General features: G+C 46.2%; 1 protein-coding gene and 1 pseudogene across 3 annotated transcripts in view; one reads left to right on the forward strand and one right to left on the reverse strand.

The window, feature by feature from the left end:
- Positions 1-19573, forward strand: part of LOC144114739 (uncharacterized) — a 58023-nt gene extending 38450 nt beyond the window's left edge. For all 3 annotated transcript variants that reach the window (XM_077648671.1, XM_077648672.1, XM_077648670.1), the window contains exons 8-10: positions 996-1076; positions 10036-10248; positions 10709-19573. In XM_077648671.1, coding sequence (XP_077504797.1) covers positions 996-1076; positions 10036-10248; positions 10709-10865 — 451 coding nt within the window. In that variant the 3' untranslated portion in view covers positions 10866-19573. The remainder of the gene's footprint in view (positions 1-995; positions 1077-10035; positions 10249-10708) is intronic.
- A 139-nt stretch (positions 19574-19712) lies between these two features.
- On the reverse strand, positions 19713-27205 carry LOC144116001 (uncharacterized; annotated as a pseudogene).
- Between the last annotated feature and the right edge of the window lie 478 nt (positions 27206-27683).

The raw sequence follows: 27683 nt of genomic DNA on the forward strand, positions 1-27683 counted from the left end.
TGGAAATAACTGGAAATGACTGGAAGAGGCTTTCGTCCTGCACTAGGCTGCTGCTGGTTCAGTGTATGCAGGTAGCAATGCCCGACAGCTGGACACATTGTATTGATCCTTGAGGAAAGCTATGAATAACCTTTTTCTTCTAAGTTTTTTGGGAAAAGGAATGCGAAGCATTACAGCACTCCTTTGGCATGAGCCATTGTCATTGGCCATTTTTCAATAGATTTCCTGCCTTGGGGGCAGTAATCTTGTTAAGGATGTGAATTTTGGCCTGTGCGCTGTTTCATGTTTGCCAGCAATAATAGCAAGCCCCGAGAAACATTTGCCAGTAGAAACCAAGTTGGAAGCACAGAGTCACGTGCAGGTATTGCGCTGAAATTGCTAAACTAACAAAAATTGCTGCTTTTAGCTGACTGTTGCTGTTGAGGCTATTAGAAACAAGGCAAAATGCTGAGGACAAACGAGACCTGTGTTATTGTGCTACTATATATACTGAGTAATGAACAATGTCCATGCCATTATGTTTGCGTTGAGTGTTCCTGATGTTGCTAAATCGTGGATAACATTTTTCAGCACCTAATTTAATGTTTTGTATATATAGTTTTTTGGGAATGGTTGTGCATGTGCATAGCTGTGGTAGTGATAATGGTAGTTAATGTTATTTTCCAGCTCTATCATGAGCTATTTATTGGACCAAGGAAAAAGAATGAGAGAATGTGCACAGCCTCCCCAAACTATCTACAGCTTCTTTGCATCACTTTTTATGTGGTGAAAAAGGCTACAGAAGAGGTGGACATCGGAGCCAAATGTTGTGCAGCTTCACAATCTTGAATTCTGTTTACATCTCTCTACAGCATGTCACTAGCAGTCTAAGAAATCAACTGTGCCGTTTATGTTTCATTTGCTAGTTTCTTAATGTGGCTATCTTTACATACATGGATAAACACGACAAAAGTATTTTCTGCAAGGCTCACAAGATTTTTGCTGTTTCTCTGCAGAAAAAGAAGTTCAAACAAGTGCAGCAGCAGGAAAGTAACAACAAAGGCGCACCGAAGAATTCTGTGCAGAAGTCAGCCAAGGTAACTACAGCTTCCTATCTTAGGAGATCTTAGGGGGCACTAAGGCTGTTTTTCCTTGCAAAAACACTGTTGGGCTAGTCTCTACATAAAAAAAAAAAGCTTTACAAAATGTGTTTAACAAGTTTGGACCAAAGTGTTATACGCATGTTGAAAATTTGGGTCTTGTGAACCTTTTGTGTTGTGTGTACTGGCCACATTACTCTGTCATGGTACTTTCTGCTGCGTCTGTTGAGTTTCAAGGTGGACATGTGCAGCTCAAAGGTGGCAGCTTCAAAACTTATGCTAGTTTTTTGTTTCATTCAAATAGTAGGCTGAGCAAAAACAAGGTGCCTGAACTTCAAGCACTGTACTACACTTGGGTAAATACAGGAGGTTCACATTGAAAACCTTGCATTAGGGAGAGCTTGCACGAGCAAATAGTAAAATCAAATTAAGTTATTCATTGGACAACTGGGGAAAAATATGTTGTCCACTTAGCATTCTTGATGTAGGGATGTCCTTGCAGGAATGGGTGCAAGGCTGCTTGTAATCCACGTGCATCGCACATGCGGCCGGTAGTTGCCGGGCGCGATAGCCGAACGCTACTGCGAGTAAATGAGCGCCACTTTGATTGGGCAGCTGTGCTTATTAGCGCTACTCAAGCCGGTCGAGGAATGTGCCCAGCAAAGAAAGTTGGTCACATGTTGGGTTCCTCTCATCGAAACTCTGATATGGCCAGTGACAGCAGCGCTTCCATGAAGCCAGAGAGCCGCATGTGGTTCAGGCACATTCACGGAGTAGAGACTGGTGACCCGGCCACTCGATAGCTGTGGCGTGTTTGCGATGCCCCTTGCATAAGTGTGGACTGCATATCTGCATGCACAGAACTCTTGATTTTAGAGCTCTGCTACATAACTGACGTTGATATAATATTTCAGATTGTAACCTTAGAGTGACCTGCGAGCATTTTAGACAAAGTGCATCCCAGACAGGCGCAGGACGGCCACCAGAGTTTGCTTTCGAGTTGAATGAAAGGATGTCACCTCGTGCTGTCTTGGATCTTGAAATGAATTCTTGGGGCATGCACTTTGTTTTTCGGTACAGTCGTGGTCACCTAGGTGGCGTCTTTCTCGTGGACGATGTGAAATCTGCATTGCGTCGGGGTGATACTGCAAACTCGCAAGCTGGAACGGCAACCTTGATCCATACCAAAAGAACACACTAATCTCTGCACCGTGCGCTGTGTTGTCAGAAGCCGACGCGAAAGATTGACACGAAATATCGACACGAAACTGAAGAAGAAATGCGGTCTAACAAGTGTTAGCTACCAGGTACTCTCATGTCAATTTTTGTCTACACGGTGCTCACAGTGCCAAAGTGAACAATTACTTAGCCCAGTTTGCTTCCTTATGAGTGGCCGTTGTGACAGTCTACGACCACTTTTGTGCAAAAGAAGGACTGCTCCAGAGTGGTAACAAGGCTTCCGAAGTTCGGTCATGCGTATGCATTGTGTGCAGAGGACTCTGACGCGTCCCCGACTTTCCGAAGGGGAACGCTATCGCGTGCAGATTCGAACAAGGGGACAAGAGAACAAAGAGATCAAATAAAGCAAAACGAAGCCGTATTTATGGTTTAGAGGAAAAGGGCTAATAAGAAATGGAAACAAAAAGAAGAAAAACACACACTCGACATGCGTACAACACTACAGAATAAAGGAAAGAGTTCACCAGGTACTGAGCATCCCAGGTGAAGCGGGGATGCCTTGTAGACAGGACAGATTGCTGGTTGATGAGCTGCGACGTGTCGCTGGCATTGCATTGAGGGAAGCGGCGAAAGAGAGCCAGGTGGTATTAGGAGCCTAGAAAACTGCAGGAAGATGCCGTTGGCCTTCAGTCAACATCCCGATGAACTTGGCAGTGGCAGAAAAAACGTAGCCTGATCTCGTCGACGGCGTCACGAAACGCTGGAGTCTTAAAGCAGGCTATCCAAGAGTGCCTTTCAGCAGCACAGACCCTCATTCCATCGGCTGCCACCTCCACGCTTGCAAGGACCGCAGTAGGCATGCGTCGGTGATCCAAAGGAGGTCACTGCAGCACAGACCCAACGTCCGACGGCTGCCACCTCCACGCTTGAATGACCCAATCTTCGCTGCTCTGTGTTCCTTCACACCTTGGTTTTCTGGCACGTCAGCTCTCCGCTCGCCATGCTCTTTGTCACCGTCTCCTCGCACACACCTTTTGCACGCGCACACGCGCAACGCTGGGCTCCGCTGTCCGACGCACCACTGTTGACGCATCGCGTTCACAAATCCTCCACGGATCTTTTTTTTGCACCTCAGACTCCCACACAAGACAGAATCGGCACCTTTTCTCCTAGAATTGCCTGGTCTGCTAATGCACTGCAGATGCCGTAGCGAACTGGATCACCGATCTCTTCCCTCTCCATGTACCTGAGCATGCAGTTCTCTGGTTCCACGGAAGTGCTGCTGTCATGCATTGACCACTATCCGAGCTTCGATTCCAGAATCGAGGGGAACTCAACCCGCTACCAACTTTCTTTGCTGTGCCCGTTTCTAAACCGGCTATAGCAGCACTAACAAGCGCAGCACCTCTGATGCACGTGGATTCCAAGCGGCAATCTACATGCACCCCCAAGCATGGCAGATTAACGTTCAAAAAAGAAAGCATGTTGTACCTGCTACCAAGTAGAAAGTGCAAAAATCAGTGATTAACTTCCTTGGACCAGCTGGTCGTTTCAGCCCCATCATCCGTGTGTTTCTCAGCAACGTTCTTTGCTGAAGCCAGAGCCGCGCCGTTAAAGCATTCCTGTTAGGAGTTTTGTTTATCGAACGTCCGATGTTCCCAGTCGATTCTGATTAAAGGTAAGACAGACGTCATTGTAGGCCCATTTCTAAAGTCATGTCCAATGTATGCCCGTCATACTGCTTGCTTCGCGTTTGTGGAGCTCAACCTTCGCGACATTAGAGGAGCTGAAAAGACAAGATCGAGTTCGACAGGAGGACAGCGGCTCACTGCAATGAAACAAGCTTCCAAGTTGATGAAGCGGATTTCGGCACCCATCAGAAAAGCACATGCATGTGCCCCATACGTTGGAATGGAAATAGCATGAGTGATATTGCATTTCGCACGTTTAAACGTTTAAATCAAACTGCGGCAAGCATGTAAATAATCCGTAGTGTTTGTCATTCGTGGCAGTACAGTTGCTGCGCTCTCGAAGTACGCGCATCGAACTCCAATTACCCCATTCCTGGCAGTGAGCGTAAATATTCTTGAATCAACTTTATGTATAACTACTATCCTCATGGATTGCGCACTAAAAGAGTGCAACGGGAACAAAATCGAGCGGAATGCAGAGAAAGCATTGAATGGCCGGACTTTTAAAAACACGTTGGTCATGATACGCCCGACCAACTTTGAAAAAAGATGTACTGGGTCCGTCCGACGTACCTTTAGCCACGGCCTTTGTGTACCTTTATGACCGTGGTAGCAAACTGCAGCAGCATGAAAACAGGGCAGTGCTTAAAACACTAAGCTGATGGGAAGTATAATGACGATATTTTATGGTGAACGTTTGCAGCAATGGAAGATTTTTCTTTCATTCCTGTATGCATTTCACTGCATTGCAGCTGTTTGTTACAGCTCTCATCCAGCTTCAGTCGATCCAGATCAAGATTAAATAAAATTTATGGCCACACCGTGATGTGGAATGGCGATATGAATGACTCGAATTTCACAGTTGTTGTTAGTGGCTATTTCTTAATAAAATAACAATGGAAGGAAAAGATGTTGCTAGCCGCGGCATCTGCCATCAAAACCTGAAGCACCTGAGCTGCAGCCAGCATGAGAGAAAGGACAGGTAGCGGGAAAGAAAGGGGAAGCGATAGTAAGAAAGAAAGGATAAGGGTAGCGGTAATATACACTATGTACAAATACAGAATATGGAAATAAAATTTCACAGTTGCACTTTCATTTCTCGGATGTAATGCGCAAAGTGGCTAAGAAATCGCTAACGCTTCTTGACATCTGCTGTATCACTTGATCACGGCGTTTTCCTTCGCTACTCGAAAACGCGTTTCGAGTGCTAATTTTGGCTGTTTCACTTAGCTCAAATGACCCTTTGGCTGCCGCTTCAAACAATATGTACATTTCCTCTGTGGATAAGGTGCTCAGCTACTGAGCAGGAGTACCCGGGTTAGAACCTGACCGCAGTGGCCGCGTTTGGATGGAGGCGAAACGCAAGAGGCACCTGTGTGCTGTGTGATGTCAGTGCATGTTAAAGGTCCCCAGGTGGTCGTCGTTCTTCCTTTTGTTTCTCACTCCTTCCTTATATCCTTCCCTTAGGGTGCGCTGGGCATCCACCAAGATGGGCGTCCACCGAGATATAGGAGACAGTTACTGCACCATTTCCTTTCCTCAAAACCAATTTTTAATTTTTTTTCTCTTTTATTACCGCTTATGTGACCAGTGTACGCATATATACTCATACCGTATATATGTAGGTAAGGGCCACACCCGTGTAGGCGTCAAATATAACATTAGGCTGTATCGGTTAATAAAGCAGTTAATAAAGTTGTTATATAAAGTGGACTGTAAAATTCGGTTTTCGGGTAAAGACTGAAAAGCGCCAAAATTGCAAAAAAAAAGTGCGTCCCTTATCGCATATATATGGTAATGGCCGCACAGAAACTCGCCGAAAAAAAGAAAAAGCCACGAAAAACTACAGTTTAAAGCATTTATTCATTTTGAGCTTGTAATGCATCCAAGCTCAAGCATGGTCAAGCAATGTCTGATAATGGCTCAATGCTGCTTACAGGCACATAGCCAGGAATTTCTTTTTGGAGAAGCCCACGGTAATTTCTTTTTGCTGGTGGCGGTGGTGGTGCTGGGTGGGGGTGCTGGCATTTCGGTGAGCACTGCCAAGTGAAAAAGGGGGAGGGGGGGCACACTTGGATACAAGCCTGGCTGCTTATCTACACGATAATCCTCACACCACAACGTCTCGAAACCATATTGCTTCTAATGATGCAAACTATGGCAGCGATGCTATCGCCACATTGTGCACCATGGATGGATAAAATGCATGAAACGCTTCCACAGATGTGTAGTCAACCATGTTTTTAGGCAGTTTGTTCCATGCAGATATGACATGTGGGGAAGGTGTGATTATCTAAAGCGGCAGTCTTTATTTTTGATGATAGAGATTTAGTGTAGCATGGACTGAGTTACTGTATGCTGGCTGCGCATGCACGCGCAGTGCCTGTTGCATGGCCGGGTGGGTCCACTGCATACACAGCAGTCGTACGGTAATCCGCTACTACGTCTCCGTTATGCTAAATCTGGTGTTATTTTCTATGTTTAATGCCCGTGCGCCCGCCAGGCGGGAGGCGTGCCTGACGCCATATGCCTCGCAGCGACTGGCTCCCGTCGCACCGTGATGGCATCGGTTCAGCTGTCGCGTCTGGGAGTTGAGTGTCGGCGGCATGGAAATGTGTAACAAATCGACAGTTACGACTACAGTGTTCTAGAAGGCGTTGTAGTGGGAGAAGCTTCGCTCTCCCCATGAGGCTCGAGAAGCGGTTGCCGTGGCGCGGCGCTGGCATAGACTCCTGCTGGAGCAGAAACAGCGCATTGTCGGTGCGCGCGGCTACGAGGGGCCGACCGGGTATTCACGCTGCTTGTTAGGGCGTTATCACGTATCCCATTTTTTATTGTGAAAGCAATTCTACGCCAGGTCTAACCGCTCGTCGCACATGCCGTGGCCCCCCTCAGAGCCGTCGCTGCTCTTAGCAGGTGGTGTGACGTCAGCTCTCTCCGTTCTATGATGACGCGTGACGTCAGCTTGCTCCCCGCCGCAGCTAGAAGGAAGCCGCGCATCGTGTGTGCCGTGGCCCCCGAGCCGTCGCCGCGCCTAACAGGTGGTCTCTCCGTTGATATGACGACCTCCTCGCCTTGCGCTCGCTTTGTGGCAGCATCACTGGGATATATAGCGGTGCACTATGCGTTGGTTGATCAGTCTCGCCATGGAAGTTTTCCAACGAAAAGTCTATATCTGAATCTAGTTGCTCTACTGCTTCGGAACAGTTAAATTCTAAGGCAAAAGCTAAGCAAGCTAGGAAGAATGAGAGAAAGAGGTTGCAACGTGCCCAGGAAACAGAGGAACAACGAGAAGAATGATTGCGAAAACGACGAGAAGCCGAAGCAGCTAAGCGAGCTTTCGCAATTCAATCAGTTTTAACCTGAGCTAAACCACAGCCAATCTTTTAATGCATCACCACTTGGCTGCCAATGAATATGCACAAAACGTATAAATAATCATTCCTGATCTTAAAACGGGAAATAAATGGCTGTCCGTTTCGCAGCCGCCGCCCCGAAAATTTGCCGGGCGCTCCTTTCTGTCCCTGAAGGACTTGATTTTGTTTGCTCACAAACACCTTAAGCGTTTTAATCTTTGTGTTCGGTTATGACAAACGATATATCGCTGTCTCATTGCCGCAATATTTTCTTTTTATTTTGTCTTAAAGAGGAACAATGCCAAAAATTAACACCCCCCTCCCCCCTTAGACGTACGCCACTCCCGTAACAATATCCTGGGGCAGCCCTTCATGTAGTAAAATCTTAACCTACAACTTTTGGGTGTCTGGTCCAGTTGAAAAAAGACAACTGCGAATCTTGTTTTTTCCAAGGATTCATTTTTTTTTTTCAAGAAGGTCAGGTGTAATATCTTCCTGATGTAATGGGATAATGCTTGAACTATGGGTCTGCAGGTGACGTATGTTGTCCTGCTGCATTTGGTAAGGTTAATAACAGGACATCGTATCATTGATTTTTTCTGTGCAGTAAATTCACCAGCGTTCTGATTCTAGTTGTATTAACGGTAATTGTGTGTATAATTCTATTAAAATATTACGCGCTCAATATGTTCTTCAGTGCTACTAGGAGATTTTAGCTACCCTTCCTTTAGTTGGACATCTCATGGCTGGTGGAACGGTCGGGTCTAGCATCAGCTGGGAGTACGACGCCCGCTACATTCTCCAAATGAAGGCTGTTGATGCATTCATGCAAATCGCCTCATAGTGTGCCATTAAATTTCTACACAGTGTCAGTACTTATTCTTTTTTGAAGTTCACATATAAATGTGTTAGGCCATTAATATAATGGCTCAACCTAGAGTCACTAAATAAAGACTTAGAGTACCGTCACTGCAGCACGGCGGTAAGCAGGGGCGGCCATTTTGTTGTTTATCATTGTTGCCAGATTGCCGCTTCGGCGACCTCGCCGCTATCTTTGGCCCGGCCATTTTGTAAACAACGCTGTTAGCCACCCTGCGCTGCGGCGGGGATCGTAGCCGCACGGCATGGAGCCGCTCAGATGCAAACGGTACAGCTGTTGCCTTCAGTTTATGCTTTCGTCATGCGGGGCTGAAATGCTGCGAGGCGCCGAATCCCTGGTCACTGAGTCGGTCACCGGCAGCACTCGCAGCACTAGGACTACCACAGTTGCCCGACTGAAAACGCATAAGCCACAAAATGGCAGCCCCCATGAACCGTCCAAGTGTAAACAAATATCACGTGATGCAAACTGACCAATGATCGTGGCGGCGGCACAGAATAATAGGAGAAAAGAGTGCCGGTACTCTAAGTCTTTATTTAGTGACTCTAGCTCAACCCATACTGTTGCTTCTTCTAAGACTCGCTTATAATAGCTTTGGGTTTTACTGCTAATTCAGACCTTGTAACTGAGTTTCATGTCGCACTTGCCTGGTCTTAGCGTTCACTGCTTTTAAAAATTTAAGTTAACGTTAGCATACCCTTTAGTGAAATAAATGCAATTTTGATGCAGTTAACAACGAACTTCCAATTTGCAAAGATCATTATCATTTCTTTTGGGCAGCGACGTAAGATGGGACATGATCATTAATAAAATGATACATACGCAGATACACGTGCAGAGAACTGTACCCCATTTCCACTTTGTACTGGTGCTAAAGCGATGGAAAGAGTGACTTAAAGGGACACTGAGGAGAACTATATAAAATTCTTTTGTTAGCAAAATCGGATAGTTCAGCATTTCAAGGCTTTGTTGCCGCTTGTCCAAGAGCGAAATATGCATTTCTTTCAAAGAAATTTGGATTCGAAGTTGAAAAAGTTTTTCCCAGCGCTCCGATTCAAACTTGAGAACTTTTATGATGTCACGGAGAACTCTAATGACGTCATAGGACGGAGTGACGTAAAACGTGACGTAAACACAGACTCCGTGATTATTGGGGGCTACCGGTGGGCTCTAGCAGCAACCGAAATGAAAGCTACTGCTGACCGCATGTTGAAGGCATCTACCGGCTGTCGGTACACCGTCGCTGCCGTCGCTTCGTTTGTTTACGCCGGCGTCTTGCCAGCGTTGCGATGAATCCGGAACCCGGCAATGAGGTCCTCGCAAAGAACTTCGTCCTGCACTTTAGCGACCTCAGCCCCACAGAGTGTGCGATGCTTTTGAGGGCTGAAGCGGCTGGTGTGACCGGATATCAAGAATGTCCAAACGCCGAGGAGCCGGCACTGCCGGCAGCAAGTGCGGGAGCAGTCATTGCCGAACCACCGTCACGACTGATGAGTAGAGACTGGTACATGCAGACGTATGAATTCTGTAATAATAGTCCTCGTAGACCATAGTGCTGCCCAGCGTCTTCGTTTGCTACTATCGAAGGTCGTGCAACATTACCTAGCCATAGGCGTTTTCTTCTTCTTTCTCCGTAGCATATGACTGCATGGTGCACGAAAGCAGCGTTTAAAACCTAGCAGCAGCTATGTCACTTACCGTCACGACGCGCTGTGATGATAAATCCTCTTATTCATTTACCGGCTGAACGCTAGGCTCACGAGTGAAGTTTGCATTGCTGCTGCAGATAAGCGTATCCAGTCAGCTTTTTTTTCCCTTCTTTTTGCACCGTAACTTTGCTGTTGTTTCAGGCGCAGTTGTGGACAGTGCCAAGTTTTGTCGAACTTTGCGGAGCTCGAGTGTGTGTGCTACCGTGAGATAGACCGCGTCGTCGAGGCTCATCCGGAGGACTGCACCACGGAGCACCCGGAATTCAGTTTTTTATGCCTGAACATCACCGTGCTCCGCGCTGCTTACTTCGAGCTACCCGCACAGCAGGAAACCATGAGCGACGATATCCACAAGTGAGGTTCTGTTCTCGTTTGATGCTGTGTTAGGCTGAGCATACGGTACAACTTTGTATTCTAGGGCGTTCATCCCCGAATGTGTTACACGAGATTATAGAGCTGTTATTTTTTATGCGTAAACGTTTTATGCCACGTGCACAGTAAAAAAAGTCAATATCCGGTGCACTGCACTGCGTATGAAAAAGCCTGCTTAGTATTCCAGGGCATTCATCAATGTTCTTCTTTTACACTAGATCATAGTGAAGTTATATTTTTATGCGTAAGCGTTTCATGCTACATGCACTGAAAAAAAGTTAATTTTTAGTGCACTGCATTGCTTATGAATAAGTCTTGTAGCATATTCAGTTTTAACAACTATGTGACTTTATTCATCCTTGGGTGTCATCAAACATGCATGCACGTGTGTATTGTCATCGCAGTGCATGATTCACTCAGTGCTTTTGTTGTTTATTCCCAGAATATACCGGTACACAGCATGCAGGCAGTTTGTTCGGTGGCTCTGGCGTCGCCTGGCGAAAAAACATCGCCTCATCTTGCCAGCCTGTGTTGTGGCAAAGATAAGGGCATCATTCCCAGCAGACACACCGACAGGGTTCCGATATGCTGAATATTAGGAGACAAGCACAGCCGATTTCTCAGCATCTTGTAGTGTGGGCTAGAATCCATGATCTTAAAGGTAAGAGCAGAAAAACATGGTTCTCCTTACATTTCAAGAGAGCTTCTTATTGGGTGAGTTGTAGGTGTTCACTGTAACTATTTAATGTCACCAAAGCAACTACACATCCCACAATGGTGGACAAAGGGACAAAGCACCACTCACAGCTGCTTTATTTCACAGTAAACACATGCATGTGTGTCCTCAATTCATCATCATCATCAGCCTTACTTCGTCCACTACTGGACAAAGGCCTCTGCTATAATCTTCAATAAACCCTGGCCTGTGCCAGCTGCGGCCACCCTACCCCCGCAAACCTCTTAAACTCATCCACCCACCCAACTTTGTGTCCGCCTAGGAACAACTCTCTCCATGACTTTCACCCAAGAGAATGGCATACCCCAGGGTTGCATTCTAAGCACGACACTCTTTGTAGTAAAAATTAATTCGTTAGCCAAAGTAATACCCAAGTCCATAATGTATTTGGTTTATGTAGATGACCTACAGATAGCATGCACTTCCTCCAGCATATCGTCCTGCGAGAGACAAATACAAATCACACTAGATAAACTGGCTGCTTGGGTAGAGAAGAATGGATTCAAGTTTTCTCCTCAAAAAACAGTAGCTGTTCTGTTCTCATTCCGACGAGGCCTACAAGTCAATCCCAACTTATACTTGAATCAAGCCACACTACCAATTAAACAAGAACATAAATTTTTAGGAGTCACTTTTGACAAGAAACTCACTGTATTAAAGGTGATCTCGCGAAAACAGTGGGGGTCCGATAGAGCATGCCTATTACAAATCTATCGCTCTCTGGTGCGCTCCAAGCTGGGCTATGGGTGCATAGTATACAGTTCAGCAAGAGCATCCTACTTGAAACAACTGGACCCTGTTCATAATCTTGGCCTGCACCTATCAACTGGAGCATATAGAATATCCCTGGTAAACAGTCTGTACATTGAAGCTAATGAGCCTGCACTAGAGGATAGAAGAGTCACACTTGCATGCGCATACGTCCTAAAAACCTGTTATGTTCCTAAACATCTGTGCCATCCCATTGTTACCAAGTGCCCATCTAAAAGACTATTCAACTAACAGTAAACCACGATTTATCCTGCCACTAATAATGGGCTTTGAAGATAAATGGGAAGATTTGGCCGTATTAGATGCCCTGCCGAATATTGCACAAGAATATGAATATTTGCCACCATGGTACAGCCTCCCTTCAGTATGTGGCTTCACACTGACACACTTGCATAAAAAGGAAATGCCACATGAGCTCATACTACAAGAATTCTTTGCACTACAAGAAAAATATGACACCTTCACTGAATTTTACACTGATTGCTCAAAAACAGAAAGTCTTGTTGGAAGTGCAATAATTCAAGAAAAAAATGATACAACTGCCACAGTATGCATCGGTTTTTACTGCCGAGTGGCATGCCATCTTTGTAGCCGTAGAATAGTCTAAGAAAACATTAAATATAGCATCATTTACCCCGATTCCCTGGGTATGCTCAAAGCACTGCACTCTAGAAATACTGCTGAACCCATAATAGGAAACACCATACATAACATGGTTAAAATCACAAAACAAAAACATAACATTATATTCTGCTGGGTGCCTAGCCATGTTGGAATTGTTGGTAATGAGAGAGCAGGTACATGCGCAGCACAAGCTCAAATTGGTCAAATAAAACAAGTTAACATACCACACAGGGATTTTTTGAAATTAGTGCACAGTAAACTCGGAAATAAGTGGCAGGTTGTATGGGATGAACAGGCAAACAACAAACTGCATGCACTCTATAAAACCAGTTTTAGGAGAATGGAAATCATGTAGAAATCAAGAACGTTTCACTGAAGTTACTTTATGTCGTCTACGCATCGGACACACACACCTTACTCACAACTTACACACAACTTCTTACTTGGCAAAACAAGACAAACCTCTTTGCAAAATGTGTGGCAATGAACTCATGGTAAACCACATTTTAATTTCATGTACAAAACAAACACCTGAGGAAAAAATATTTTACAACATTCTACAATGAATACATTCCATTGTTGCTTTTAGGAGATAAAGCACTGGTTGATTTTTCAAGTATTCTTAAGCTTCTTAGAGAAGCCAATGTTTTAAACAAACTCTCGGTATGAAAAGTGCAAAATTTAATGAAAGCTCTAACCGTGTGTTTAGTGCATCATAGCCTCAGTTGCTTTTGTGCCATTAAAATCAATATAACTAACTAAACCCAACTTTGTGCCGCTCCCTGCTGCACTTGCCTTCTCTTGGCATCCAGTCCATCTTGAGGACCAACGATTATCTTCTCTTCACATTGCTTGCTGTGCCCCAGCCTACTAGAATGTCATTAACCCATGTTTTTTCTCTGACCCACTCTGCCCTTTTCCTGCCTGATCAGTTGGTTAATTGAAGTCTAAGGTTGTCCTGACTATTTTCGATCAAGTGCGATGTGGTAAAGAATGCTCAGAAAACTTCTCGGCCTTATACAATGTTATAGGATTTTCACTGATGCACGAGCTGCCTTTCTGATGTAGAATGCTTCAATCAGTTCCCTGGCTATTGCATCAAGAAATCGCATGCCAGCAAAGCATGGCTCACAATAGTGTGAAGGGCAAGCTCTGATGTGCTTTGTTAAATTTCGGCCCTCTTTATCTTTATTTTGTTCAATGTTTTTTTTCATGTTCCCTGAGATTTGCTCGTTTACACAGTGCCCGGTTTATCCTCTATAGGAAAAAAACCGCTTGAGAGGATGATTTCATATAGTACCCCTATGGTGCACCACATGAAAGGTCCCCCTTTTCTTTTTTCTTCCTTTTCTGAGCCAAGAGCAAAAGCCTCCGAGCTTCCTACGGGCTGAAAATAAGAGCGGTACGCCATGCTTGCTAGCAAAGTTCTTCAAATTGTGGGCCACATTGTGCACATACAGCACCACTGCCAGCGTCACCTCTTCACGGGGGACTTCTGGCCCAGCTCTCACTGCTTTTCTCATTTTCTGCATGAGCCTTTTGGCGACCCCTTTAAAAAGATAATGAGGGAACCCACCTAAATCCAGCTTGTCCAATTGGTTTTCAAAGCTCAACTGCATCTTGTGGGTGCATGGCTTCCTGAGCAGAGATTCAAGGCAAAGTGAAGGAATCCCTTTTTTAACTAATTTTGAATGTATGTAAGGAGTCGAATGGCAGAAGCCCCCCCCTTTTTTAACACATAGCATAACACCGGCGCATCCAGTTCATATAGAACTCAGTGTTCATATCTAGAAACTGTAAAAAGCTACCCTCAGGCAGGTCGCATGTAAAGTATGCACCGTGTTGTTTACATATAGATAAAAAAACAATGCCCACAACTTTGTGAAAATAATTAAAATGTACAAAACTAAAATGAACAGTCTGTCGAATAAAACTAGAAAGGACAACGAAAGGCGGGGGTGGTTTAGTGGTTGTTATTGCATTGGTATGACTGTTCGTGTGTGCCGCTGTGTGATCGCACTGTTATGAGGGAAATATAGTTTAAAGCACACCAGAATTGCCTAACCGTCTGCCTGAATTGTTTGAAAAAGCGCTAAAGGCTGTGTGCGTTTTGCTACTATCACATTATGTAAGTAGTCTGCACACTTCGGTATACAATCATGCCAGGGCAACATACAGCCATATGTTGCTTACATAACACTTCTCAAATAAACTAGCTTCAGGATGTGCTGTGCATGCCCACTGTTACATGTGTCCTTTCCTGACAGAGGTGCAGCCTCCATTTAACAGCTTGCCAGTTTGCCCACCAATTAGTTTTAAATTTTAGTTGTTGGAAAATGTGCAGCTGGTAACATTGATGAGCACAACAAAGATATTTCAAACAGGATTCTTTGCAGTGCATCAGGTTATTTATTGCAAAGTTACCGATATTATGGCAAGGTATGAAATGTTGATTTACCTCATACTTCACTTTTCACAGAATAAGCAAGTTAGCTGATGAAGCTAACATTCATTTAAAGAAAGGTACGTTCAGGAATGCTAACGAACTACAACCCTTAAAAATTGTATACTGAGCTTACTTTCTGTTGCTTGCAGGATGTTCACTCTGGTCGTTGATGACAAAACCATAGCGGTGTTTGTTACCTCAGCAATTGGCATTTATTTAATGTACGGGGCCGCTAGGGCATAGACTGAAGGAATTGTTTGTCAATAATAAACATAGAATTGCAAGACAAGTTTACAGGATGAAAATAAAAGTACGAATTGCAAATGAGACACATTACTTTACAATACTAACAAATATAGGTTACCATAGAATGTCAGACAAAAAGGCCAAAGAAGGTAAAGGAAGAAAACGAATATCACGACCAATGCACAAGGTAAATCGGTGGTATTTAAAATCTTAATTTTTCTGTGAAATGATTTATAGTAGCGAGGTGGATGGACTCTCGGTGAAAACTAGTAAAGTTGGTGTAAGGCCGCCCTCTTTTCCAGCTGCATACCTTTGCAGAAAGCAGGACACCGGCGCACGCGGAAACCGCTCCCCAGTATAAGCGAGAGCCCCCGAGTACATACGGGGAACGAAAATTGTCGCTTAACACACGCCCCCCCCCCCCCCCCTTACGACGTGGGCTATCGCCGGGAAGGCACCCACAGCTTCCCGCCGTGCCTCGTGAACAAAAGCGCATTCCCAGGAGGGCCGTGACAGACACCTGTCATGGCGGACAGGCAGTACTCGCCAAGAATGTGGGAAGACAGGCGCTAGTGAACAAAAGCGCATTCCCAGGAGGGCCGTGACGGACACCTGTCATGGCGGACAGGCAAGACTCGCCAAGAATGTGGGAAGACAGGGGCGACTCTTAATCTGGTTTCCCGGAGCGACAGACGAACCCCTTCACGCTTATTAGCTGTGTCCCGCCGTCGGTAGCGCGGCAGCATCGTGGGCCCTGTCGCCCCCTCCTCTGTTGCTTACGGGCGACGCGGACCGATGGTGGGTGGCGGTATGCACGCCTGAGGCAAGGATTAGCTCCGAAGGGAGAGCCTGTGGATACTCTCACTTGAGAGAGAGTGGTGGCGTTTTTGTTGTTTATTTAGTTTGTATTGTTAACAAGACTCTGGGTTCGAGGCTAAGCCCAACCCAAGGGGTTGTCCCCATCTCGCATGTTATTTTTGATTGGAGAATGGATGCTTTGGGCGGGCCACTGAAAATGACCGCCCTTAGTCCTTTGTTAATCAAGTGCTTAAAAGCGCATGTAAACGGATAGAGTCCAGTCTGAGCTGGGGCTCGATGCTTAGCATGTAACGTGATGCTACTTAGGCTCTAACCTTCCCGGTCAATGAGTAAAGTAGCGCAGTTTGTTCTTTTGTAAATTCAGTTCTGTTTTTTTTTCAGTTAACTCTGTATATAAATGCTGTAAATATATGCTCTGCTGTCATCATCTACAAGCTCGCCTCCTGTTCATCTTCCAAGCCGAACGTCACTAGAGGAAGGGTTTGTGAACCATCCTGGAAGAAACGAACGACCTTTTGAAAATCTACTGGCGCAGCACGACAGGATTCGGCATGTTTCATCTCAAGGCCAGGCATCGCAGTGACAACCACAGGCCATCCGACACGGAGCAGCGAGGAGCTGTCAAGGGACGACTCCACCTCGGCTGCTACCGAAGCTGGTAGAGCGGACACATCATCCAGGCTCTGGGCGGCAGACACCAGAAGATCTGCGCCGGGTGAGTGGGATTTCTTGCATTTTGTCGAGGTTGGCATGGTTGCTACTCTGAAGGCTTAGGGTGCAGGTGTGGAGCACGTGACCAGCATGGAGGAAAATTTCTGTCTTAAGAACTCCTTCAGTTCTAAATTCGGCCTAGAATTTAAAACGCTTCAAGGTGTTCTTTCAGAGTCAGGACAAATGACTATTCGCCGCTTTGAGTTGAAATTTCAGGAACGGATGAGACAGATAGAAAGGCAGGAGCAGGAACAGCTAAAAATGCTCGAGCTGATTTATGCGGGCGGCGGGCAGCACGGCTATGCGTCTGATAGAAAGCGCAGAAACGATGCAGACCTAGGCCCTGAAGCTCAGAGTGTGTGCGCGCTTAATAATGAGCTGATTTATGCGGGCGGCGGGCAGCATGGCAATGCGTCCGATGGAAAGCGCAGAGACCATGCAGACCTAGGCCCTGAAGCTCAGAATGTTGGTGAGGTTACTAACCACCTACCTAAATCTTTGGCGGAAGCAGAGAGCCGGAACGAAGGAAAAGGAACGGATTCACAGGTGCAGGAAATGTCGACTGCCGTGAACGGGCATTTCAGTCATGACGGCGCCTTTAGTAATGAATTTGTCTCCGAATGGAAAACTCTCCAAGGTGTTACCCTATCAGAAGCAGGGCAGGATACTATTCTTCGCCTTGAATTGAATTTCCGGGAGAGAATGCGACAGATTGAGTGGAATGAGAAAGAAGAGCTAAGAAACCTTGAGCTCAGGTATATGGGCGGCGGGCAGGATCGCACTACGTCCGAGTTAAAGGACAGAGACCATGCAGACCTAGGCCCTGATGCTCAGAGCACTGGAGAGGTTCACAACGATTTCCCTGAAATTGTGACAGAGGCACTAGGCCAAAATAACGAAGAGGTCAGCGAGATCCAGATAGCAGAATCCTCAGAGGCTCTATCAAGTCAGATTGAAAAACAACTGTCAGGGAACGCAGCGCTCGTGATTTATCTATTGAAGGGTACTGAGAGTGAAATCAGGAGAGAGAAAAGCTGCGAAAACACGAACGGTACATCCAGCGCACTTTCAGAGCGGCCAAAAACACAGTCGCAGCAGTCGTTTCCGGAAAGAGCTAATTTTGAGCTAGTACTGGTGACTGAAAATGTTCCCCAATCGAGTGAGACCAGGTGTGCTCAAGATGAGGTCCTCATGGAGAGCTTGGGTCACTTATTGCCCGTCAATGGGGCGTTTGTTCCGAATCACAGCGGTAGCAATTCCACCGTCAGACGCAATGACCTGGAGGAGTGGCCCGATTCGGCGACAGAGCTTGTAACACAGTGTCTCAGAACAAATGTTGAAATGTGCCGCACAAAAATCCTGCGGTCGCGGCGCGTTTTTCGGTGGTAATCAGGATCACTTGAGGATCACTGCCAAACTGGATCGAATAGGCTTTGTGCCATCTCCGCCCCCTAAACTGCCATGGAAGTTACCCTTCCATGGCCCGATATCGTTTCAGCGAGAGCCCAACGGCCAGCTTTTGTGGCAGGTCAAGTGGCGCAACCATGCCAGCCCAGACAGGGTGTGAATGTTCCCACTCAACCGTCGCTCGGTGAGCGGAATCCCGTGTTTTGAAGTCGGGCACTTAGGAAGAGACTTCTGCCTGGCATCTGCATAGAACGGTGCCCGTGAGTGTTTTGCGCAGACCTGTGAACAGTGATGGAACAATGCGGCTTTATGTGTGCTTCGAATGTGGACTATGCGCAGTGCATGGTGTTGCTGCCCATTCAGTGAACTGTACAACAGCGTGCACCAATGTTGCGCTTTAGTTTATTTTATTGATTGTTTCTTTGCTTTGGTTCTCGAAGAATCGAGTACCCAGGAGAAACTCTGCCCCAGGAGGGCTGACATTTGTAATGTGAAAGTGTTGCGGCCTCTTTGTTAGGAAGCATAAACGAGCTGATAGCAAGCTCGGTTTATACTCTTAGAGGGGGCGTGTAAGGCCGCCCCTCTTTTCCAGCTGCATACCTTTGCAGAGAGCAGGACGCCGGCACACGCGGAAACCGCTCCCCAGTATAAGCGAGAGCCCCCGAGTACATACGGGGAACGAAAATTGTCGCTTGACGCACGGACCCCCCCCCCCCCCCCCTTACGACGTGGGCTATCGCCGGGAAGGCACCCACAGCTTCCCGCCGTGCCTCGTGAACAAAAGCGCATTCCCAGGAGGGCCGTGACAGACACCTGTCATGGCGGACAGGCAGTACTCGCCAAGAATGTGGGAAGACAGGCGCTAGTGAACAAAAGCGCATTCCCAGGAGGGCCGTGATGGACACCTGTCATGGCGGACAGGCAAGACTCGCCAAGAATGTGGGAAGACAGGGGCGACTCTTAATCTGGTTTCCCGGAGCGACAGACGAACCCCTTCACGCTTATTAGCTGTGTCCCGCCGTCGGTAGTGCGGCAGCATCGTGGGCCCTGTCGCCCCCTCCTCTGTTGCTGACGGGCGACGCGGACCGATGGTGGGTGGCGGTATGCATGCCTGAGGCAAGGATTAGCTCCGAAGGGAGAGCCTGTGGATACTCTCACTTGAGAGAGAGTGGTGGCGTTTTTGTTGTTTATTTAGTTTGTATTGTTAACAAGACTCTGGGTTCGAGGCTAAGCCCAACCCAAGGGGTTGTCCCCATCTCGCATGTTATTTTTGATTGGAGAATCGATGCTTTGGGCGGGCCACTGAAAATGACCGCCCTTAGTCCTTTGTTAATCAAGTGCTTAAAAGCGCATGTAAACGGATAGAGTCCAGTCTGAGCTGGGGCTCCATGCTTAGCATGTAACGTGATGCTACTTAGGCTCTAACCTTCCCGGTCGATGAGTAAAGTAGCGCAGTTTGTTCTTTTGTAAATTCAGTTCTGTTTTTTTCAGTTTAACTCTCTGTATATAAATGCTGTAAATATATGCTCTGCTGTCATCATCTACAAGCTCGCCTCCTGTTCATCTTCCAAGCCGAACGATACTAGAGGAAGGGTTTGTGAACCATCCTCGAAGAAACGGACGACCTTTTTGAAATTCTACTGTTGGGTTAGCTGAGGAAATGGCGATAGTGCTGGCAGCCACTCACTCCGACGCCATGCACATAATTTCTGATTCTCAACACGCCTGTCGAAATTATATGAGAGGAAGAATAGCGCCGCTTGCCAGCAGAATTTTAGCAAATGCGCAACACTGCTCAATGCAGGAAACAAAGCAATTGGTATGGGTGCCCGGACATCAGGGAATAGAAGGGAACGAGGCTGCTCACAAGGCCGCCCGAGCGTCTCTTCTCCGAAGTTCCACTGAATTCCCAGACTCTGTCGGGACTCCTATACCGAATCCGCTTACCACATATGCGGACATGACAACATATCTGCGCCTCAGTAGGCAGACATTCCCAGAGCCTGCCAAGGGCCTAGATAGAACTGAGGAACGACACCTGAGAATGCATCAAACGGGGTCGTTTTTAAGCCCTGCGATTCTAATACACATAGAACCAACTTTTCAGGGGTACTGTAAAGACGCATATCGTATGGTATGAGCCTGCCAAAAAAATCCGCAAATAAAGAGAGTGAATCAGCCAATGAGAGAGGGCTGGGAGGCGACCTTGTCCGGCTGCATGGACCTGGAATTCCAGAGGGCTCTGGTCCAAAGAGCGCGGGCAGTGGCTACCACCAATGGTGTCCCGGAATGAGGACTACCATGCAGACAAGGGAGCAGCGAAACCCACCATCTCTAAAACCCGCCCCAGTGCATCCAATAATGTTTTACTACCACCACCCACAGCTATCTCAGTGCAGCAGCCATTTCACGGCTTTGCAAAGCGCGCTTTGTGGGCTTCCACCAGATCTGCCTTAGATGGCCTGGACTACACATTCTTTGCGTATGCTGGCCCAACTCTCGGTTCAGTGTGCTCCATGGCATCTCGGAAACTGGGATACAAAGAACACAGCTCGATGACCTTGATTTGTACGTCCTCTGCATACCCTGCAATAGACAAAGGCATTGGTCTCTCATCTCAGTGATTGACTTCACGTGCTTTTTTTTTTCCACTGTCTGCGGAAACTAGAGCCTGACTAGTTCTGCCATGTGGGACCCAACAAAGCTCCTGACCGAGTCGTGAATGCTGATGCCTTGCTTTGCTTTCTTGAAAACAATGGTATTGTGCATTTTTTTTACAAGATGAAGACAGGTAGTAGTTTTATTAAAGGCTTTGAACCAGCAACGGTCGCTTCCTATGCACTTTTACACACAACCACAAACTACACAGGAATATAATATACAAATTACAGCGACTTGCCAAATGTTGGTGCTGTCTTCTGTGGGGTGACGAATGTGGCACTGTGCCTGGCTTTTATGGTCTTTATGTGCCACATTGTTGTGGCATCGCTTGTAACCGCATGGTCCCTGTCGCCATTCTCATTAAAAGGAAGAGCCGCCAGGAGTGTTCTAGAAAGGTAAACTGATATGACCGGAGACTTTCAGACATAATTACTGCGTTGAAAAAAATTTTCCTTTTGCTTTATGTGCTGCATTGCTATGACATGATGGGTAATATTCTGCATGTATCCTTATGTAGACTCACCGAGCCCTCATGCCTTCATATGTAAACGCGGTAGATTTGGGGGCGAAACCATTCAACGCGCTGTGCAATGACTTCAAGCCATATATCTGTACTCGTGGTGACAGCCGCTTAATATCCTTGAGAAGCAGTGCTGCTTTTACAATGGCTTCCACTTCCTTGTGTGGAAGGGAACCTGGAAAGAAAGCGTATGCAACATTTTGCACTGTTCTGCTACTACACAAAAACATTCTGCATGATGTGCTAACTCTAATGGAGTAGTATGGGTTAACAGTGGCATTATTTTGTACTACTATTGGTAGGCGCACAAGATCTCTACTGGTGGACTAGTGTTGTTTTAAAGCCCACTAAAGTCCTGAGAAAGCTGAGTAGAAGAGTTCACTGCACTTACCAACACTGAGCCATGCAGAGCTGCTCAAAGGCCCATGCAGACACCTCGGATAGGTGGTTGTTGTGCCCTTCGTGGATGTTGCTGTGCCCTTCGTGGATGTTGCTGACATGGTTCACAAGACTTTGCCATGCTGCCGCAAGCAGCTCGCCATCCCCACCACAAGCACACCAGTACAAGTGATTGATAATCGCTTGCTTCCATTTTTCTATATCACTGCAGCCAGATTTTTTTTTAAGCAGCGACCAGCTTCTTCGTGATCCCTGAAAAACCGTCCGAATTTCTTCTTAGTAGGAACTTCAGCTGTATTTTTAGTTGCAGGATTCACTTAGTAGGAAGAACAGTGCTGAAAACTTACCAAGGAAAAGATTACGCAAGAATGAAAAGGAGCTCGTGATGAGTTTGGGTGTATCATGTATACAAGACAATAAATATACAGAGCATATACAATTTGTCAGTATTTTTCTTCCGAGAGCCTGCCACACTGTTCGCCACCACTGCTGCATGTTTCAGAGCTGTCCTGCGGCAGGCAATGCTCCTCTTTGTCATGAAATGGTAGTGATTAGGTGCCTTTATGCGTATGATGCATGACATGCTTGTTTACAGTTGCTTGTAGAATAGTAGTTCATAGCTATTTGGGTGAGGGCAAGAAAAGGAAGCGTGCTGCTGGAAGTACACTTTTAGGCATGTGTTACCTTTCCTCTAACACCAAAAAAAAATTATATTTCCCTCTGCCTTCCTTGGTTTCAGAGACTGATGGCTTTTCTATCATATATCGTAAAGAGCCCCTCATCTTCCCTTTTCTTGTCTCTACTACACCTGTCATTGATGGAGACAGCTTTGCATAGGAGTCAGTGTCAATATGAAGATATCTATTGTCGCGGCTATACAAAAGCATTTCTTTTTCCTGGCGTAATGATTCCTCAATTTCTGAAAAAAAGAAGTGGCGGTGGAGGATGTGGGGATGAAGGAGCCAGCAATTCTCATCTATTTGCTTTTCTCCTAAATATAAACTGTGGTAGAGCACTTTGTCCTAGTAGGTTTGTCTGGGAGTGATCACCATCGTATTGATTCCAGCTGTAAATGAGCATTAGTGCTTGGAAACTACATATTCAGTTTCGTTCACATTATAGATTCACTTAATTCATGCCTAAAAATCATTACGAATTCCCAAGTAAATCTAGCATCCAGTAAGGCTTGTATTGGAATCATTTTTGTGCTGTTGCTCCAAAAAATTGAAAGGCGCAAATGAGAAGTTTCAATGCCACTAGAAAATTATGAGCAATTACGGAAGGTGATTAGTGAATTCAACATTACATGGCGTGCTCTACATTATGTATTAATTCAAAGGAGGTGAAAATCTCTCCATACCTTTTGCTACATGCCAAACATCAAAGTAGTGCACAATTGACTGGTACTGCTGCATTTGTTTGTTTATTCCTGGGTGCCTGTCCGTTGTCAGTTACGATGCGAATTCCTAGATTTGAAAAGGCAAGGCCTCTGATAAGGCCTTCCTTCTCCATGTGACCACTTGCCTGCACTGCATCTGTCTGAAAAGCATAGGAGTTGATATGACTGTAAAAAGCTGCCATCACTGGGCTAAAGCTATTAATAAAAAAGGGAATAATAAAATTATTGCAATGTTCCTACTCTGCATTTGCATGGACTGGAAATATTTTCATTAAAATGCGATTAAGCTTTAATGCTGGGCTTCACAGTACCATCATAAATTCTGCTCACTTTTCAGAGCGATGCATTTTTGCACTAACCTCTCCCACTTGCACTTGTTCAGTGTGTACTATTTTTCCCAAGCTAGAGCACAGAAATGAATATGTCAGGAATTTCGCAATGTAGCCAGGCGAGTGGCAGCGTCCATCACCACACAGTTCCACCTCGCTGTCAGCTAGGGATGCCAGTAGTTTTTCTTGGTGCTCTTGCCAGACCTGTGGGAAATGCAGTGTTCAGCTTCAGTTGAAACTTTGTCATATTGTTCTCCATGTGATAGCAGTAGTAGTAAGACACTTTATTTCAAAGCCTGCTCTGCCTGCCACACCAGGCTGAGCTTATTCTCTTCACGAGAAGCCAGCTTGAGCCAGCAGTGAGCTGCTCCCTGAATTGGATGTAGGACTGGGAAATGAATTTCTTGGGCAGGAGACCCTTGCCACACAATAATGGGCTGGACTAATAAGCCACTAGAGCTCAGTTAAGAGTCTTACATGGCTGAACAATGTCAGTTCATTCTCTTTCATAGCCGCCACGGTGGCTCAGTGGTTATGGCGCTTGGCTGCTGACCCGAAAGAGGCGGGTTCAATCCCGGCTGCGGCGGTCGAATTTCGATGCAGGCGAAATTCTAGAGGCCCGTGTACTGTGCGATGTCAGTGCATGCTAAAGAACCCCAGGTGGTCGAAATTTCCGGAGCCCTTCACTACGGCATCCCTCATAGCCTGAGTTGCTTTGGGACGTTAAACCCCACAAAACCAAACCATTCTCTTTCAATGAACATTTTGCAAGTTTTGTCTACCCTGACTGGCTGTGCAGTTGGCTGTGAGGTGATGAACTGGTGCATGCATTGATATTCTACCCAACACCACCTGAAGCATAAGCCCAACCGCCTTTCTGTTTTGTACAAATTAGTTTGCCACAGTTGGGCGCAGTGACTGTTATGAGCAATATTCAAATAATGTACTGTATTTGCCAAAAGTAATAAGGCTTCGTGCACTGCTTCTTATGCTATCAGGAGACTTGCCATTCAGAGGAGGATTGTGATGTCGCAGTGTCACACCACGCAGGTTATCCTCACAGTCAGTGAAGGCTGGTAACAGAAGTTTCAGTGCTTTGAGTCTAGCTTACTTTTTCTGTAGTCATGGCAGCCTGATTAATTTTGATAAAGAAGCCATACCACAGTGGCTAGGAGTGCAGGAGCTTTTGTTCATTTAGACTTTTTCTAATTGGCTAACTCGGAGAGCAGTGCACCTTATCCTTTGCTGAAAATCCAGTCAGTTAAAACAGTATTTTCAGTGCCAGTGAATGCGATGAAATTAAGCAGTTGACAGCACAGAACTTAGAAATTGCTTGGAAAAATACGAATATTCGAAAGTAGTCCTGCATTGCACTGCCCTTTGCAGACTCCTGAAAGAAAGAAGGTTGGGTGTGGGATTTATTAACTTTTATTTCTGTTGCACATCGTAAATTGGGGGTTGTTCGTAATGAAAGATGCTAGCTTGTAGTGAAAAATGCTAGCTTGTAGTGAAAGATGTGTACTGCAGGGAGGAGATATGCCTTCTGGTAATCAAAGAACGTGTGTTCACCGATTGCCTTGATTTTCATTATCTGCATCAGTCTTAGAGTCTTTACAGGGCTTGAACCAGAAAAAAGCAAGGCAGTGGCAAGCTCAAATGTTTTCGTTTGGCTTTCTTCTGACCAGTGGCTGGCTTGACCATGTGTACATATGCCCATTGGGGCATTCTGTTTGTGCACTGATGCACGTCCCAATGTAGCGCAGCTTCACTTTGCAGGAGCGGTAAAGGCAGGTCAGACATATTTTCAGCAGCACCATGTGACAGGTATGGGCAACAATGTAGTAGCTGCCCTTCTTTGTGTCTCCATTTTCATTGCTGTCCCTGTAAAAGGTCTTTTCGTCAAGTCTGTTAAATTGTGCAATGATGTGCCGTGTTGAACTATTTCTTTAGGAAAGATGGCATAGATTGATTGGCACTTTTAACATTGACAACTTGCCAGCAGAGCTCGGTTACAGCACTGTATGTAACGTTATAGTTTTGTAAGGTAATTGAGAACATTTTTTTCTCTTAATGCGACTACTTGGTGTTGACACCTATCAGTTTATCAGATGTGGTTCTAAAGTCAGGCAGCAGATTGTCTTTTCATTCCTAATTTTGCAGGAGCACTTCAGAACTGCGACAAAGAATGAGAGGGAACACACAAGGCATTGTGTGTGTGTTCCTTTTCGTTCTCTGCCTTGGTTCTGAAGCACTGTTGGAAAATTATGAAGGAATATCAACTTGCGCATTCTTCCATATTTCTTGTCTATTCAGTAATTCTACTGCGGAACACGAAAAGGCATCTAAATGGTATATTCTTTTTGAGTTTCAGGCAGTCTACTATACTTATCTTCCAATGTCTCGTCTAATATCCATGTTGAATCATTTGGCTCATACATGTCATCGTCATCACCTCTGACATGAACCGGTGACACATCAGGTGACACCAAAGGGCTGGACTCCTGCTGAATGTCCAGACGGAGACGTTTCACAAGTGTCGATGCAAACTTTTGATAAATAGCCTGATCTGTCTGAGCTGCCTGTTCTCTTGTCTCCTTGACCACAGTGTTCACCTGAACCGCTGAGATGGAGAAAAATGATTAAGCGCTGCAGGAAACACTGCCTAATATCTGTGTAGCAAATGCCTCATAAATTGGTATGGGAGTTAATACTACTGCAAGATATTGGTCTGGCAGTACATATCAACATAATCATTTAATTTTATTCATTTTTTTGTGCCTAAGCACCCACTATAACAGAAGGCTAACTCCCACTCACAGACACACCAGTAATCAATTACTGTAAGACTGAATAAGTTACAGTATTTTACACATCTTTTTATGAATGTGTACGCATACAGACGAATAAATTTTGATTTGATTTCATTTTTATTTCACATTCCAATTTAATAATGCGATATGCACTGCCTGGGGGCAGTAATTTCACACCAAAAGTAATTATTTACTTTTGGAATTACTTCTTTTAAAGCACTGCTCCTGTTTGTGCCAGCAAAGCAGGGCAAAACTTTTTACACCCACTTTGTGTTACGCCTGTGGTATTATGATTTAAGAACCTGAAATCCTGATGGGAGCCTTCATAATTGTACTGTAAGGGTCAAAAGTAACAGACCCCCCCCCCCCCCCCCGTCTACTGCGCCAGTTTTTACACCTGGAGTGTATCGTCAGGCGGCGCCAGCATGGAATGTGGCACGATTCAGAACCTAGAGGTGAGGTCAGTTACTTTTGATCCACCCCGGTTGTTAAGTGGAAGCCCACAAGGCCGATGGGACCCCCCCCCCCCCCCCCGCACCTGTTACCAGGAGCGGTCATGCACGGGGGGGAATCGAGGAATGTACGGCGAGGCGTGACGCCCGCTTAGGGTGAGAGCTGCGCATTCCACTGGGCTCGCGACAGCCCACGGGGACAATGCCCCCCCCCCCGCACCTGCTACCAGGAGCGATCATGCCCGGGGCGGGCCCTGGGCTCCGCCCACTAGTACATACGATGCAATTGCTTTGCTACTGGTCCAAATTGGGCGAGTGCTAGATTACTCAAGCTCCGCCCAATTATCGAAGGGGTTAAAACCCGCGGGAAACGACGACTTGGGACGAGCGCGCCGAGTCTCAAGCTCGGCCGTTTTTAACAGCCTTTTTTAAACAGCCTTTCTTTATCAGCCTTTTCTTTAAACTGCCTTGTCGTCACCACCTTGTATTTCAATCACGTCTTTAATAAATAAGTTTGGCTTTGAGAAGTTGGAATTGCTGCCCCAACCGGCAACGTGTCGCCGGACGAATACCTGAAGTACTCTTCTTACCGCTAAAAGCCGTTCTCATCGGTAGGAGGGCAGAGGAAAGTTTAACTGGTGCCGTGACCAGGATCGTCTGAGCGGCTTCCTGCAGAGCGGTTGGAGGCAGTGCCTTCCTGAAGATTGACGGAGCACAAAATCTTAGAGAAGCCCCGGGTACCAAAGTCCAGGCGAGGCCTCGGAGTCAAGGCTCCACGTCAGCGCTGAGGGGCCAGTGAGGCGAGACCGACGGAGCGAAGCGCGGCGACTTCTTCGGCGCCCGCGGCTGGCGACTTCTGCGGCACCCGCGGCTGGCGACTTTGAAGGCCGGGAGGACGTGAAGGGCCTGCTTCAAGCTACAGATTCCGGCCACCTTTCTGCGCCTCAGGACGTGACCTGCTGCTGCCACGAAGCAAGTGCCATGACCGACCGCCCGACAACGGAGTGAGTTTCCCCATTCTCACTTTACTTGCCTCGGTAGTGCTTGAGCCGTAAGGTTAGAACAAAATAAGCCACAATGGCTACAG

This window comes from Amblyomma americanum, chromosome 1 (genome assembly GCF_052857255.1).
Source record: "Amblyomma americanum isolate KBUSLIRL-KWMA chromosome 1, ASM5285725v1, whole genome shotgun sequence".
In the NCBI taxonomy this organism is placed as follows: domain Eukaryota; kingdom Metazoa; phylum Arthropoda; class Arachnida; order Ixodida; family Ixodidae; genus Amblyomma; species Amblyomma americanum.